Raw genomic sequence first — 16933 nt, 5'->3', positions numbered from 1 at the left:
CTCTATACACTGTATCACTTACTACCTTTGATAACAGATTATTTTGAAGTGAGGATTGAATTTCTAGACTTCATTTATTATGAATCTGCTTGATTTCTGTACTAAGTCCAGAGACAAGAAACCATGACTTGGGCAATTACAGGATAAAGTTAATTAATTGGAAATAAGATCAATATCAATTTAATCTTCTCACTGGGAAGCAATACTATGGTCTATGATCTCTGGATGTTGACCACTTGTGTTCCCACTCACTTCCACTAAATGCCATAATCAAGAGCAGACCATTAGGGCTCAAATCATCTGGATTCACCCTTTCTCCTACCCAATATCCTCCACAGAGCAGCTTTCACCTCTTTGTTCCTCAGGCTGTAGATGATGGGGTTGAGCATGGGAGTGATGAGGGTATAAGATAAGGACACAACTTGCTTGCTCTCGGGAGAGTAGCTGGACTTGGGCTGGAGGTGGATGACACAAGCTGTGCCATAGAATAGAGCCACAACAATTAAGTGAGCAGCACAGGTGGAGAGGGCTTTATGTCTCCCGGTAGCTGAAGGCATCCGTGCAACAGCCACCAGGACGTAGCCGTAGGACACAGTGATGAGGAAGAAAGGCACCATCATGACGAGCACCGTGGCCACCAGAATGTAGACCTCAAAAACAGCAGTATCAGCACACACCAGCCTCAGGAGTGGTGCTATGTCACAGAGGAAGTGGCGAACTCCTCGAGGTCCACAAAATGGGAAGTGGAAGAGCCAAATAGTGAACAGCAGGGAAACTGGAATGCCTGTCACCCAGCATGCTAGTGCCAGGAGGAGGCAAAGTCTCTGGTTCATGAGCACCCCATAGTGCAAGGGGTGGCAGATGGCCACATAACGGTCATAGGCCATCACTGTCAGGAGGAAGCACTCCGATGTGACACAGGACAGAATGAGGAAGAGCTGGAGGGCACAGCCCAACAAAGAGATGCTCCTTCCAGCCACTAGGATTTCTAGCATTTTGGGTACAATGTCCAAAGAGAAGCATATTTCCACCAGGGCCAGGTTCCGGAGGAAAAAATACATGGGTGTGTGGAGGGCAGAGTCAACCACAGTCAAGAGTACAATGAGGCCATTTCCCAGCATCGTGATTAGGAACATCCCTAGAAACAGCATAAAAAGAAGTGGTTCCAACTTGGGAACATGGGAAAATCCCAAAAGGATAAACTCCTCAACTGAAGATTGATTGTTTCGAGGCAAATTCACAATAAGGTTCATAATATCCATGCTTTCCTGAAGTTCCAGAGTGTGATGAGCTCAAAGATACAGCAAGATCTTGTTCTATAAAGAAGGAAAATCTATTGACAAATAGAACTATACTTTCTTTGTCAAAGATTATCACAATAGATTCAAGTCCTTCCTCTGAAATTAATGAGCCATTTGACCTAGTCAGATTTCTTAGAAGTAAAGTTACTTAAATAATTATTACATAAATGATAAAATCAACATTGAATGCAAGCCATTTGACTTCAAATGAAATTTCTTACTGAAGTATCATATGGCCTTGTCGATGCTGGACTGATACTCTTGGGAAAGAGATGATAGAACAACAATGTGATCATTAGGTATCTTCATGATGGCAGGGGAGAGCGAGGAATACAAGCACCTTGGATGGACTCCCTCTAACAGACTTATGCAAATTTCTAACAAGAGTTAAGCTGTATGGATTGGCATGGATAAGTATAATCTGCAACACTGAAGAAAAGATCTAAATCATTGAGATCATATACCTATTTGAATATTTTAAACAAGAGATGCTTACCTTGAGGGAAAGGAAATATTGAGTGAAATACGTTTGGATGAAACATGATTCCATTATGGTGAATATTCTCTTCATTGTTAACAACCACAACTCTCATATCTTTATAGAATATTTTGAATTTCCATGACCAGAAACTTATATCAATTGATATTGATAGGAGCAGCTAGGTGGGCAGTGGATAGAGCACCAGCCCTGGATTCAGGAGGACCCGAGTTCAAATCTGGTCTCAGACACTTAACACTTCCTAGCTGTGTGACCCTGGGTAAGTCACTTAACCCCAGCCTCAGGGGGGAAAAAAAGATATTGATAACACAAAGCAGCCACTTAAAAATATTTGCTAACTTCCCTCCTCTACAGAGATCTCATTTTATTTTCGCAACTATCCTGAGAAATAGATGATGATATTATCACTATTTTATAATTGAAGAAATTGAGGTACACAGAAGTAAAAGACATTGAATCATACAAGTAGTAAGTATTTACAGCTAGATTTCCATGACAAGAAAAGAAAACATTTCTTAACAATCAGCATTATTTTAAAACTAAAGATAAAACTATAGATACTGCCCTGGGAAAAAGCCAATTCCCTATTTCTTAGTGTTTTAAAGTGAAAACTAATAGATGTCTCTTCAAGGATATTTTACAATGAATTCCTTTCCATGAATAGACTGTACTTGATGTCCTTATGAGGTCTTACCCAATTCTGAGATTCTTAGTGACTCAACTCTGGATCTTCTCCGGTTCAATTGCTACTTTTAGTGGCAATTATCCTGCACAGAGTCTCCCAGGAATGGTCAAAGCAAGACCTTGCTAAAGATTATAACATACTATTTCTGATTTTCAGCCATGTTCTTCATTGTTCCCAGTATTCTGCTGACCTTCATGGCCATCACAGAACTTTGAACTGATATTTTCAGCCATCAATAGCAGGTTTCAATTCTCTTTCCTTGACTACAATTAAGCAATCCCAACTCACACATTTTGAAGAAAACTGAGTGTGCACTTCCAGTTGATCAATGATGGACAGAGACAACTACACCCAGAGAAGGAACACTGGGAAGTGAATGTAAACCGTTAGCACTACTGTCTATCTACCCAGGTTACTTATACCTTCGGAATCTAATACTTAATGTGCAACAAGAAAATGGGATTTACACACATATATTGTATCTAGGTTATATTGTAACACATGTAAAATGTATGGGATTGCCTGTCATCGGGGGAAGGGAGTAGAGGGAGGGAGGGGATAATTTGGAAAAATGAATACAAGGGATAAATGTTTTTAAAAAATTACTCATGCATATATACTGTCAAAAATTATGAATAAATAAAATTTAAAAAAAGAAAGAAAACTGAGTGTGTTTACTGCAACATGCATGCATGCATGCATATATTTTAGTATTCTCATTAACTGATCAGATAATATTTCTCCCTCTAAAGACTACTTTGCCTTTTCCTCCCTGGAAAATTATGAGAATATCACAATTAAATACTAATTGTAAACTTATGTTTAGGGTAATCCTTTCAATTTTACAGTTCTTTCATTTTTATAAATGAGGCAACTAAGATTCAGAAGAGAAATGATGATATTTTGAATGGTAACAATAGCATTGAATTAGAGAGCTCTTCACTGAATTATGGCTCATAATGGCTTCACTTTTTGGCAACTCTTATTGTTTCAGTACTGGGACAATATTTTCCTCCCTTCATCTCTCCAGATCGACACTTGCTTCTCATTCTTTCTTCTACAGGAACGAAGGAAGGAAGGAAGGAAGGAAGGAAGGAAGGAAGGAAGGAAGGAAGGAAGGAAGGAAGGAAGGAAGGAAGGAAGGAAGGAAGGAAGGAAGGAAGGAAGGAGGGAAGGAAAGAGGGAAGGAAAGAGGGAAGGAAAGAAGGAAGGAAGGAAGGAAGGAAGGAAGGAAGGAAGGAAGGAAGGAAGGAAGGAAGGAAGGAAGGAAGGAAGGAAGGAAGGAAGGAAGGAAGGAAGGAAGGAAGGAAAGAGGGAAGGAAGAGGGAAAGAAGGAAGGAAGGAAGGAGGGAAGGAAGGAGGGAGGAAGGAGGGAAGGAAGGAGGGAAGGAAGGAGGGAAGGAAGGAGGGAAGGAGGGAAGGAAGGAGGGAAGGAAGGAGGGAAGGAGGGAAGGAAGGAGGGAAGGAGGGAAGGAAGGAGGGAAGGAAGGAAAGAAAAAAAAACAATTCCTTGGCATAAGAACATGCCATTTGTCACAACAAATCAAAAGACTTAACACTAATAAATATTGGCTCTGGCCCTGATCAGATCTCTAATCTTTCACAACACATTAAATTGTGTGAGCCTCAACTTTCTGCAAAAATGAGGACAATCATATCTTCACTACCTGCTTATTAAAGCAATAATCAGAAAGTATTTTGGACACTGTAATATTGTATATAAGTAGAAGTTCCTATTGGAATGGGGGAAGGAAAGTGAGGGGAAAGGGCAGCCTGGTGCAGCAGGAATTACATGGTATTTGGAATCAGAGAACCCAGGTCCAAATTCTAGCTATGCTGCTTGGTATCTTTGTGATTTTAGGAAATTCCATTATTTTCTTGCCTATAACATGAAAGGGTTGGTCTCAATTATTTTCAAAACTCCTTCTAGTTCTAGCAGCACTTTTTGCATTAGCAAAGAACTGATACGTGAAGTGTTTAATAAATGCTTGTCGACTGATTGGAAGCAGAGTAAATGCCTATCCATTGGGAAAATGGCTAAATAAAATCTGGTATGTATGAATGCAATGGAATATCATTATAATCCTATAAGAAATGAGGAGCCCCAAGTACAATGAGGAACTTCTGACAAACACAGAGAAATATGGAAAGGGCTTACATAAACTCATGCAAGATGAAGTAAATAGAGACAAATAGTCAATATACAGAATGACTTCAGTTATGGAAGTGAAAATCACAACTTAAAAACTGTAAAAAATGAATATTGTAATATTTCAAAGAATAAGTTATCCCCCAAAAGAGATATGTGTTCATTGCTTGAGTTCCAAGATAATTTGGTGATACTGACACTTCTGTGTCTTATGGAATAGGGGAGTTATTTCATTTGGGAAAGAGATGAAAAGCTGTAGTCTCAAAATCACTATCATATTGAATCTCAGACTAGGGGAATTGATAGATGCCCTAATGATTGACTAACTCCAAGTCCCCTTTCTATTGCAGAGAAAACTCAGGCTTTGAGACTGTATATAAAATAAGTGCAGGGATGAAAGGATCCACAGAGATTGTCTAATCCAATTTATATATGAACACTGTCTTTATAAAATGCATAAGAAGGAACCATATAGTTCTTGTTTGAGACTCTGAGCCCTCTGCCTTTCTATTTTTCCTCATTTTTAATTGCTAGAAAGTTTTATTTCTTGAGGAAGATGAGAGAAACTGAATGAGCATTAATTTAAAATGAATAAATATAAAGATATAAGAGTATTAATTGAAAATGAATAAATATAAAGATATAATGGCAGTGATGATTCTGAGTTCTCTATAACAACCATTTTCACCTTTTCATCTTTAAAACCAGATGCCCAATGCAATAACTTTAAAACACTTCACATTTCTATGAATTTCAGCAAATTCTTGCCTCACAAAAATACTGTGGGGTAGATCAAGTAGATGTAAATTATTTTGATTTTACTCATGTGAAGCTCAGACAGATTAAGTGATTTATTCATATTTAAAACTAGTGTCCGTGAGAATCCAGACAAGGATCTGAATCTTTCAACCTCAGGATAAGATTGTTTTCCAATGTTCTATGTTGCTTTCTGGAAGATTCAGAGACACTTTTTCAAGAACAGACAGAAATCTGGTTATAGATCTTATATAACCTGTTACGGAGATTATATAGACTGGCAATCTGTTTCACCTCCCTGAAAGATGCCTCACAAACTATGTTTTGATAAGGCTTTTTTTTTAAAAGCAATTCTATAAAACAAATAGGCTATGTATTATTAATGAATTTGCAAGAAGGGAAACTGAGTCATAGAAAAGTTGAATGATTATCTGTGACCATAAAACTATTGTGTCACACCTGGGGAGAAACCCAGGTTTTGTTCAGTGCCTTTTCCATGACACCACACAAATTGAACACAAAATTTTGTATTCCAATTCTGACCTAACTCAAAGAAAAAACACACAAATAAACTCTGGACATACCTCTTGTTCTAGCTGTTTTCTGGATTTCTTTCTTGAGTATAGGAGAGGAGGCGATTTCAATCTTTGGTTATGGCTACTGGGACTGAAATCCAGGAGCTCTCCCAGAGGACTCAACCAACAAAGAAACTGAGCTCATTACCTTCTTCTGCTGTGGGTTCCCAAGTGAAGACAAAGTAGACATCTAAGTCTCCACCATTTCTGCTCAACGCCCAACCCTCCTGTTTTGTCTGAAAAAAAAAAAAAAAAAAAAGCCAGGTACTATGCTGAGGGCTGGGGATATGGGAAAAAAAAACATGAAAATGCACGCAAAAAAAGTTCATGTCTTTTAGGAAAAAATGCATGTGAATAGACATAGTTTAGAACATAAAATTATAATCCTATGTTCAAGTCATTAAGAAAAAGAGATTCTTATTGCATTCTTCTAGATTCTCCTTTCCTACTTGGTATTGCCTCTCTAGGAATTCATGTGTATAACAGGGGCTCTGGAGAGAGGGATTTTTTATTTTTTTAACTTTAAAAATTTTACGTTAAAAAATGTAAATCCTTTCACTTATCCCTCTCTTATATTTTATTGTGAACCCCAAGCACTCAAAAGCTTTGATAATAAATCAGTTGAAGACAACCTCTTATTTGCTTTAATTGACCTAAATCAGCCAACTCTTTCACAGAAAATAAATTCCTTTATATGGTTTTATCTTATTATTCAAATGATCTTATTCTTTTTGATATTATATTTTGATCTTTTTCTGCTAACCTAGACCTTCATGAGCTCTAGTGGAGCACACTTTCATCTTTTATTCCTGTATTATGATCTTAGTGCTTTCTTACAGCTTACAGAGATTGGTTTCTTTGAGTATTTCTTAATATTTTATTTTTCCAATTTTTTTTTACTTTTGAGTTCCAAATTCTCCTCCTTTCTCCCTTCCCTTTTTCCTCAGTCATGCAAAGTACATTTCCATATTAGTCATGTTGTGAAAGAAAACACAGACCTAAAAAAACAGGAAGAAAGAAAACAAGAAAAAGAAAAAAGTAAAAGTATGTTTTAATATGCATTCACACACCATCAGTCCTTTCTTTGGAGTATTGATGTTTCTATAAAGTACACTGTTCTCCTGGTTCTACTCCTTTTCCTTTGTATCAGTTCATGTAAGTCTTTCCATGTTTTTCTGAAATCACCTGGTAGATCATTTCATGTAATACAATAGTAACTCCATCACAATAATACACCATTCCCTGATTAATAGGAATCCCCCCAATGGGAATCTTTCAATCTTTGCTACTACAAAAGGAGATGCCCCCAAACCAAAGAAATATACTTTACAGCTATTTACATTTTAAATAAATTTTCATTTTCACTTCATCCAATGTTCATTTTTATCAAATTATGTCCATTTAACTTGATAATAACATCTTCCTGGGTAACTAGTTGGTATAACAGATAGAGAGAGTACTGATGTTGGAATTAGGAAGATATCATCATGAATTCAAATTTGTCTTCAGAAATTTGCCAGCTCTGTGACCCTGGACAAATCACTTTATCCTGTTTGCCTCAGTTTCCTCATCAACAAAATGGATAGTAAAAAGGAAAAACAAATGGCAAGCCACTCTGGTATCACAACCAAGAAAACCTCAAATGGGATTACTAAAAATATCCAACATTATTGAAACAATTTCAATAAAAAATAACATTTTCTTTGCTCTTTTTATTTAATGTTAGTTCATTCTTTTTGGTGTTTATATATACATTGTTCCATTCTTATGATAGTACACAAGTATGTATACTATTCTTCATTTGCTATTTTGTTTTTTCATAATTTGATATGTCTTTCCAAAATTCTTTGTGGTTGTTCAAGCCTTTTTTATGAACCCATTTACCACTATTATTTGATGCAGCGTTAAACATTTTTGATAATTTGCATAGCTATTAGAAATGTAAATTGAAATGAATTGAAAAAATAACCAGCAAAACTAGATAATTTTAAATTCATATAAATAATAAGATTTTCTACATATTACAAACAAAACTTAATGTAAAAGATAGAAGGAAAAATTTCAATTAAGGTGAATATAAAATATATGAACTTTCTGAAAATACAATATCAAGAAACAGAAACTATTATTAATATAGATACAATCATAAACATCAGCCTAATTAGAAAAAATAATTAGCCAAAGTTGAACTGAGCCATTACAAAAAAAATTGCTTAAAATTATTTGCTTATCCAGTGTTCCAATCAAACATCCAAAAAGATTGCTTCACAGAGCTAAAAACAGATAGCAATAAAAATTTATCTGAAGGGAAAAAAATAAAGAATTTTGGAGGAAATAATAAAACAAAAAAATGGGAAAAGGGAAGAACTAACACTATTAGGTCTCAGAATATATTATAAACCAATAATAATTAAAATAATTTAATACTTTTTCATTGAGAAAAAAACATAAACAAAATTCTCTCTTATTTATCTTCTCTGTTCAAGTGGCAATTTTGCTTTTCTTGTGCAAATACTGTAGATTCCCTGTTGTGATATGGGAGTCACCTGCCAGTGGCTGCTGGAGGTCTAAATCAGACCTGTAGAATGGATCTCTTCATGTGAGAGGATGATGAGGATGATCCAAGGAAACTAAGAGGCAGTTGCTATTCTCTGACCTCTCTCCTCTTCCCTCTTGCCTCCAATTTATTTCATTCCCAATCTAAAAGGAACATCTGCAAAAATAAATGCTGCTTTGCAACTCCTTCAAGTGTTATGATTCACTGTGGAGGCTCTAGGAAAATTGACCTGCCCCTTCACTTAGACATAGTCCTTAACAATTACCCTCTTCTTTTCTGGGAGAGAGGGTATGCAACAACAACAAAAAAAAAAAAACGTATCTTTTTTAGAAGATTCAGTATCTAAACTTTCAAAGTCAGGTTTTCTTGAAGTTTGAGACATCAACAAGGCAAAGCTGATGGTCTTTTAAAATCTTCACTTCATAAAAACTTTTAAAAATAGAAATGTTTTATGCTTTAGTAGTCCCAGCTTTTTGATTAATGTAGCAATAGTGCAACACATCTCTCACTCTGCAAAAATCTAGCATCTATCAGGACACAACCTGGTGACTGGTGACCTGGTGACATATATTTATTCATTTAAGCTTTCTATATTTCATCAATCAGTTCAGCACTCATTTCAAACTCTTTCTATATGCTTAGACCTTTTTAATCACTAGGGATGTAAAGAAAGTGAGGAAAAATTGTCCTTGACTCAAAGAGATCAATCTAACAAGGGAGATAAGCAAGTTACTATATATATATATATATATATATATATATATACAAGATATGTAGGTGTAATTGGAAGATAATTTCATAGGCTTGCTGAAGAGAGGGAAAGAGGCTTTTGATGGGATTTAATGAGTTGTGAAGGGAACTGGGGAAGTTAAGAGGAAGAGGAATGGAGAGGAGGGCTACCATTCCAGCCTGTGAAAATTAGAAAGCCATTTGGAATAGTGCCTCAAAAACTATTTACCATGCATACCTTTTGACCATTACTAGGTCTGTACTCCAAAACAAAGAAAGAGAAAAATGCCCATATTTACAAAAATATATAGAATAACTTTTTGTGGTAACAAAAAATGGGAAACCAAAGGGATGCCCATCAATCGAGGAATAATTGAACAAGTTATGTCACATGAATATGATGGAATACTATTGTGATCTGAGAAATTAAGAATAAAATGATTTCAGAAAAAAACCTAGAAAGACTTCTATAAACTTAAATGCAATCATCTTTGATTTAGTAACTCTATTAGTTAGTAACTCTAATTAGCATAATTCCAAAAGACTCATGATAAAACATGCTATCCACCTTCTCAATGGGTGAATGAGGAATGAAAAAAGAGAAAATACAAAACTGAAAATGAAATTAAAAGTAAATTCACAGATGTTGGGGAGATAGAGTATCTTGTTTGAAGGAAAGCAAGGAATCTTATATTGCTGGACCATAATATATAGAAAGAGGAGTAAAATGTAAGAAGACTAGAAAAGTAGGAAGGGACCAGATTGTGAAAGACTATAAGTACCAAGGGATTTTTATATTTTATCTTAGAGGTAATAGGATAATATACTTTTTGAATGGAGGCAGAATGATCAATTAAACAATTATTTTAATCATATCAAATTGATCAATGACTTATTTATTTTATTAAAACTAAGACTAGCTTCTCATTTTATTTATTAGTTCAATGATTTTCTTTCATTTTGGTCAATCCCTCCTTTGATTTTCAGGATTTTGGTGTTTAATTTTTCGGGATTTTAAAGGCCAGATCCTTTAAATTGGGCCTCAGAGACTCACAATTTGCCTTTAGCATTTGCTTTTGGGTTTCTGCTTAACTACCAACATACAATCAGGACAAAGTAGTCTAAGAGCCTCAGTAGATTCCCGTTGCACAGGTGCAGCACCCTGGTTCTCTGCTTCTGTCTCCCTGCCCTCTAGTCTGGGGTTGGCAGCCTCTTCCCCTGCCCAATTGAAATAAACCTTTTCTGAGGTTTTTCCACAGTATCTTCTTCTGGAAATTTGTTGCACTCCAAATAATTGTGAGTTTTGTCACTTCAAAATCAGTTTAGAGGCTTAATCTGCTCTTAATTTGAGGGAAGCTCAAAGGAGGTCACAGGAGCCTTGTCTGCTTTCCACCACCTTAGCTCCACTCTGAAAAACTGAAATAGGATTTTTAAGTATCCCTTTTGAACATAAAAGAGCAATATCATAAGGAAATCAATAAAATTAAAATGTTAACATTCCTACATGGGAAGATGATAATTGTAACTTCTAGAAACTTTATCCTTATTTATGCAGTTAACAGGAGTATGTATAAACAGAGGATGTGGGTATAAATTAACTCTAATGGGATGATTTTTTTTAATAATAATAAAATTAAGGGTGAGAAAAAGGGATGCACTAAAAGAAAGAATTGAGAGGAAGAATAAGGAAAATTATCTCACATAAAAGAGTTATGAAAGGAAGACCTGTTACAAAGGAGAGGAAATTGGGGAGGGGTGATAATCAAAGCTTGAACCCTTACTCTTATCAGACTTGTCTTAAAAAGGGAATATCTTTGTTACTCAGATAGGTTTAGAAGTCTATCTTACTAAATAGGAAAATGGGACAAGAATGGGCTCAATGAAATTTAGGATAGTGGTGATGGAAGAGAAGGATGATAAAGGGAGGTCTCATAGGCTGAATCAAAACAGACATTTGAGGAGTGATAGGACAGAGATAGAGACACAGAGAAGTACAGAGAGAAAAAGAAAGAAAGAGGGGAGGAGGAAGGGAAGGAGAGTGAGACAGAAAAAACTGGGGGAAGGAGAAGGATAACAGTTAAAAATTAATATGAAGGGATATAGATAGTTGTAATTATAATTGTGGGTGTGAATGGGATAAACTCACTCATAAAATGAAAGCCAATAACAAGATTTAAGAAACAAAATCTGAGCACTACACACAGAGTAAAGATAATTGATGCTGGAACAGAATTTATTATGCTCCAGCTAAGATTTTTAAAAAAGAGAGGTAACAATCATGATCTCATATAAAGGAACAGTAAAAATAGTCTTAATTAAAAGATAAGCAGGAAAACTACATTTTGGTAAAAGGTAGTGTAGATAGTAAATTAATATAAGCACTAAATATACATGACATAGCATTCAAATTTTTAAAAGGAAAAGTTAATAGTTATATTTATGGGAGAACTCAACTTCCATCTTTCAGAATTAGATAAATCTATCACAAAGTCAGAGAAACCTTAAGAAATTGAATGAAATTTTTTAAAAGTTAGATGTAATGGAATTCTAGAGAAAATTGAATGGTAATAGAACTGTATCTTTTTGAATATACTTTCTTCTCAGCAGTTCATGGATCCTATACAAAAATTGAACATATATTAGGACATAAAGATCTCAAAATTAAATGTAGGAAGGCAGAAATAATAAATGCCTTCTTCTCAGACCACAATGCAATAAAAGCTACATTCAGTAAAAAGTTAGGGGTAAATAGACCAAAAAGTAATTGGAAACAATAATCTCATCTTAAAGAATGACTAGGTGAAAGAGCAAATTATAGAAACAATTAATAATTTCACCCAAGAAAATGACAATGATGAGACATCATACCAAAATCTGTGGGATGCAGCTAAAGCAGTAATAAGGGGAAATTTTATATCTTTAGAGGCTTATTTGAAGAAAATAGAGAAAGAGAAGATTAACAAATTGGGCTTGCAACTTAAAAGGCTAGAAAAAGACCAAATTAAAAACCCCCAACCAAAAATTAAACTTGAAATACAAAAATTAAAAAGAGAAATCAATAATATTGAAAGTAAAAAAACCTATTGAATTAATAAATAAAACCAAGAGTTGGTTTTATGAAAAAGCCAATAAAATAGATAAACCTTTGGTAAATCTGATCAGAAAAAAGAAAGAGGAAAATCAAATTGTTAGTCTTACAAATGAAAAGGGGGATCTTTCCACCAATGAAGAGGAAATTAGAGAAATAATAAGGAGTTACTTTGCCCAACTTTATGCCAATAAATTTGATAACTTAAGTGAAATGGATGACTTCCTCCAAAAATATAGGCTTCCTAGATTAACAGAGGAGGAAATAAATTGCTTAAATAGTCCTATTTCAGAAAAAGAAATAGAACAAGCTATTAATCAACTCCCCAGGAAAAAATCCCCAGGACCAGATGGATTTACATGTGAATTCTACCAAACATTTAAAGAACAATTAGCCCCAATGCTATATAAACTATTCGATTGAGAAAGAAAATTATAGACCAATTTCCTTAATGAATATTGATGCTAAAATCTTAAATAAGATATTAGCAAAAAGACTTCAGAAAATCATCCCCAGGATAATACACTATGATCAAGTAGGATTCATACCAGGAATGCAGGGCTGGTTTAATATTAGGAAAACTATTAGTATAATTGACCATATTAATAATCAAATTAATAAAAACCATATGATCATCTCAATAGACGCAGAAAAAGCATTTGACAAAATCCAACATCCATTCCTATTAAAAACTCTTGAGAATATAGGAATAAATGGATTATTCCTTAGAATAATCAGGAGCATATATTTAAGACCGTCAGTAAGCATAATATGCAATAGAAATAAACTGCAGCCTTTCCCAGTAAGATCAGGAGTGAAACAAGGTTGCCCACTATCACCATTACTATTCAGTATAGTACTAGAAACGCTAGCCTCGGCAATAAGAGCAGAGAAAGAGATTCAAGGAATTAGAGTAGGAAATGAGGAAATCAAACTATCACTCTTTGCAGATGACATGATGGTATACTTAGAGAACCCCAAAGACTCTGCTAAAAAGCTATTAGAAATAATTCAGAATTTTAGCAAAGTCGCAGGATACAAAATAAATCCACATAAATCCTCAGGATTTTTACACATTACCAACACAATCCAACAGCAAGAGATACAAAGAGAAATTCCATTCAAAATAACAGTCGATAGTATAAAATATTTGGGAATATATCTACCAAAGGAGAGTCAGGAATTATATGAGCAAAATTACAAAACACTTGCCACAAAAATAAAGTCAGATTTAAATAATTGGAAAGACATTCAGTGCTCTTGGATAGGCCGAGCGAATATAATAAAGATGACAATACTCCCCAAACTAATCTATTTATTTAGTGCTATACCAATCAGACTCCCAAGAAACTATTTTAATGACCTAGAAAAAATAACAACAAAATTCATATGGAAGAATAAAAGGTCGAGAATTGCAAGGGAACTAATGAAAAAAAAAGTCAGAGGAAGGTGATCTAAGTGTACCTGATTTAAAGCTATATTATACAGCAGCAGTCACCAAAACCATTTGGTACTGGCTAAGAAATAGAACGGTAGATCAGTGGAACAGATTAGATACAAAGGACAAAAAAGGGTACATCTATAGCAATGTAATCTTTGACAAACCCAAAGATACCAACATTAGGGATAAAAATTCATTATTCGGAAAAAACTGTTGGGAAAACTGGAAATTAGTATGGCAGAAATTAGATATGGATCCACACTTAACACCATATACCAAGATAAGATCAAAATGGGTCCATGATTTAGGCATAAAGAATGAGATCATAAATAGATTAGAGGAACAGGGAATAGTCTACCTCTCAGACCTGTGGAGGAGGAAGGAATTTATGACCAGAGGAGAATTAGAGATCATTATTGATCACAAAATAGAAGATTTTGATTATATCAAACTAAAAAGTTTCTGTACAAACAATACTAATGCAAACAAGATTAGAAGGGAAGTAACAAATTGGGAAAATATTTTTAAAAGGAAAGGTTCTGACAAAGGTCTCATTTCCAAAATATACAGAGAACTGATCCTGATTTATAGGAAACCAAACCATTCTCCAACTGATAAATGGTCAAGGGATTTGAACAGACAGTTCTCAGATGATGAAATTGAAACTATTTCCACTCATATGAAAGAGTGTTCCAAATCACTACTGATCAGAGAAATGCAAATTAAGACAACTCTGAGATACCACTACACACCTGTTAGATTGGCTAAGATGACAGGAACAAATAATGATGAATGTTGGAGGGGATGTGGGAAAACTGGGACACTAATACATTGCTGGTGGAGTTGTGAAAGAATCCAGCCATTCTGGAGAGCAATTTGGAACTATGCCCAAAAAGTTATCAAACTGTGCATACCCTTTGACCCAGCATTGCTGTTATTGGGATTATATCCCAAAGAAATACTAAAGAGCGGAAAGGGACCTGTATGTGCCAAAATGTTTGTGGCAGCTCTTTTTGTTGTAGCTAGAAACTGGAAGTTGAATGGATGTCCATCAATTGGAGAATGGTTGGGTAAATTGTGGTATATGAAGGTTATGGAATATTATTGCTCTGTAAGAAATGACCAGCAGGAGGAACACAGAGAGGCTTGGAGAGACTTAAATCAACTGTTGCTGAGTGAAATGAGCAGAACCAGAAGATCACTATACACTTCAACAACAATACTGTATGAGGATGTATTCTGATGGAAGTGGAAATCTTCAACATAAAGAAGATCCAAATCACTTCCAGTTGATCAATGATGGACAGAAATAACTACACCCAGAGAAGGAACACTGGGAAGTGAATGTAAATTGTTAGCACTACTGTCTATCTACCCAGGTTACTTATACCTTCGGAAGCTAATAATTAATGTGCAACAAGAAAATGGTATTTACACACATATATTGTATCTAGGTTATATTGTAACACATGTAAAATGTATGGAATTGCCTGTCATCGGGGGGAAGGAGTGGAGGGAGGGAGGGGATAATTTGGAAAAATGAATAAAAAAAAAAGAACTGTATCTTTTTTTCTTGATTGTACATGGATTATATATTAGGGGATAAAACCTCATAACCAAATTTTAAAAATCAGAAATATTAAATGCATCCTTTTAAGATCATAATGCAATGAATTTTATGCAATAAAAGGGATAAATTTTGGATTAATAGATTTTAAAGGATTGGAAACTAACTAATCAAGTCCTAAAGAATTAATGAGTCAAAGAACAAATCATAGAAGCAATCTATGATTTAAGTAAAGGATGACAACAATGAAGCAGCACACAAAAATTTATGGGTTGCATCCAAAGCAGTATTTAGATGAAAATTTATATCTCTAAGTTTTTATATCAATAAAATAAGAAAAGGGCAGATCATTGAACTAAACATGCAACTAAAAAAAACTAGAAAAAAAATTAAATCCCCAAAAAACTAAACACCAAAATTTTGAAAATCAAAGGAGAGATTAACCAAATTGAAAGAAAACTACGAATCACTTGATTATTTTCTACAATGCAATGATATAAGACAATTCCAAATGACTCATCCTGAAAAATTCTATACAACCTCAGGGAACAAACTGATGGAGTCTGAATGCAAAAATACCAGCATAATTAAAGTAAAATGCTGCATTAAGGGGCCAACACCATTGCTCAACTAGAAGCACTTAGGCAGTGCAGCGGGTAGAGTATCAAATGTGAAGTCAGAAAGACCTGACTTCAAATAGCCTCAGACATTTACTAGCTATGTGTCCCTGGACAAACCCTTTAACCTATGTTTGTTCTGGTTTGCTGTTTAGCTGAATTACTTTTTTTTCTGTAAGTTTATTAGATAACAACATTTCCAAAACTACTCCACTAATGACTGTTAGAAAGTTTGCTCTGAATTCCCAAGGCAATCTCAAGATTTTAGATTTTAATGAGCACTTTGCCCCATGGAGGCCCCTTCCTGAAGCCTCTGGAGTCAATAAGGAGGAGAAATGAAGGTCAATTTTACCTCCTTCCCCAATTATTCTTCTCCTTTTTCATTGGTTTCAGCCAGGTACCAATCTCCCATCCCTAAAAGATTTCCCTGAAATTGTATGTGCATGTGGTGTGTGGTGGATGGGATGAGTAGTGGTGTTTGGAAAGGAAAGGTTAGATAGAAAAAGAGAAAATTTAGTCTTGGGGAACTGTCTGAAGATCCAGTTTTAAAAACTTTTTTTTTTTACTTTTGGCAGACTGAGACTCACTGGTTTCCGGCATCTTGTAGCTACCCACATTGCCACGGCAAGACAATGGTTTGGATTTCTTATCCTAGGTACAACTTTTTTGAGGGTAATGAGTAGTGGAGTTACAAAGGTAAGGGATGATGTTGAACCAGAGATATCTTCTGATCTCCTGTTTCCTTTAATTTGCTCTGTCAGTGATACTTTCAAAAAGGAAATGAAAAAGAAGCCTTAGAGGTGGATCATAGAGGCCTGTGAATATATATATGAAAAAAGAAAGTTTGGATTAAAGAGAACGCTAAACTTTCTTGGTAGATCCATTTTCATAAGAATAAAATACCAGAACCAGGAGAGAATATCAATATACAATGTGTTTATTAGAACACTATATTGAGATACTTTAGAG

At 34.9% G+C, this 16933-nt stretch overlaps 1 protein-coding gene across 1 annotated transcript; it reads right to left on the bottom strand.

Moving 5' to 3' along the window:
• Positions 1-296: 296 nt before the first annotated feature.
• On the bottom strand, positions 297-1262 carry LOC141560024 (olfactory receptor 10A7-like). The gene has a single exon (XM_074297657.1). The coding sequence runs from the start codon at positions 1260-1262 to the stop codon at positions 297-299; it is 966 nt and encodes a 321-aa protein (XP_074153758.1).
• Positions 1263-16933: the final 15671 nt, after the last annotated feature.

This window comes from Sminthopsis crassicaudata, chromosome 3, assembly GCF_048593235.1.
Source record: "Sminthopsis crassicaudata isolate SCR6 chromosome 3, ASM4859323v1, whole genome shotgun sequence".
NCBI classification, from domain to species: Eukaryota; Metazoa; Chordata; class Mammalia; order Dasyuromorphia; family Dasyuridae; genus Sminthopsis; species Sminthopsis crassicaudata.
Note: the sequence above shows the minus strand (reverse complement) of the source record. Positions and strands in the feature narration are given on the sequence as shown.

Bases quoted from the DNA above. Each gene is read 5' to 3' on its own strand.
- LOC141560024 (XM_074297657.1), bottom strand. From the start codon at position 1,262: ATGGATATTATGAACCTTATTGTGAATTTGCCTCGAAACAATCAATCT.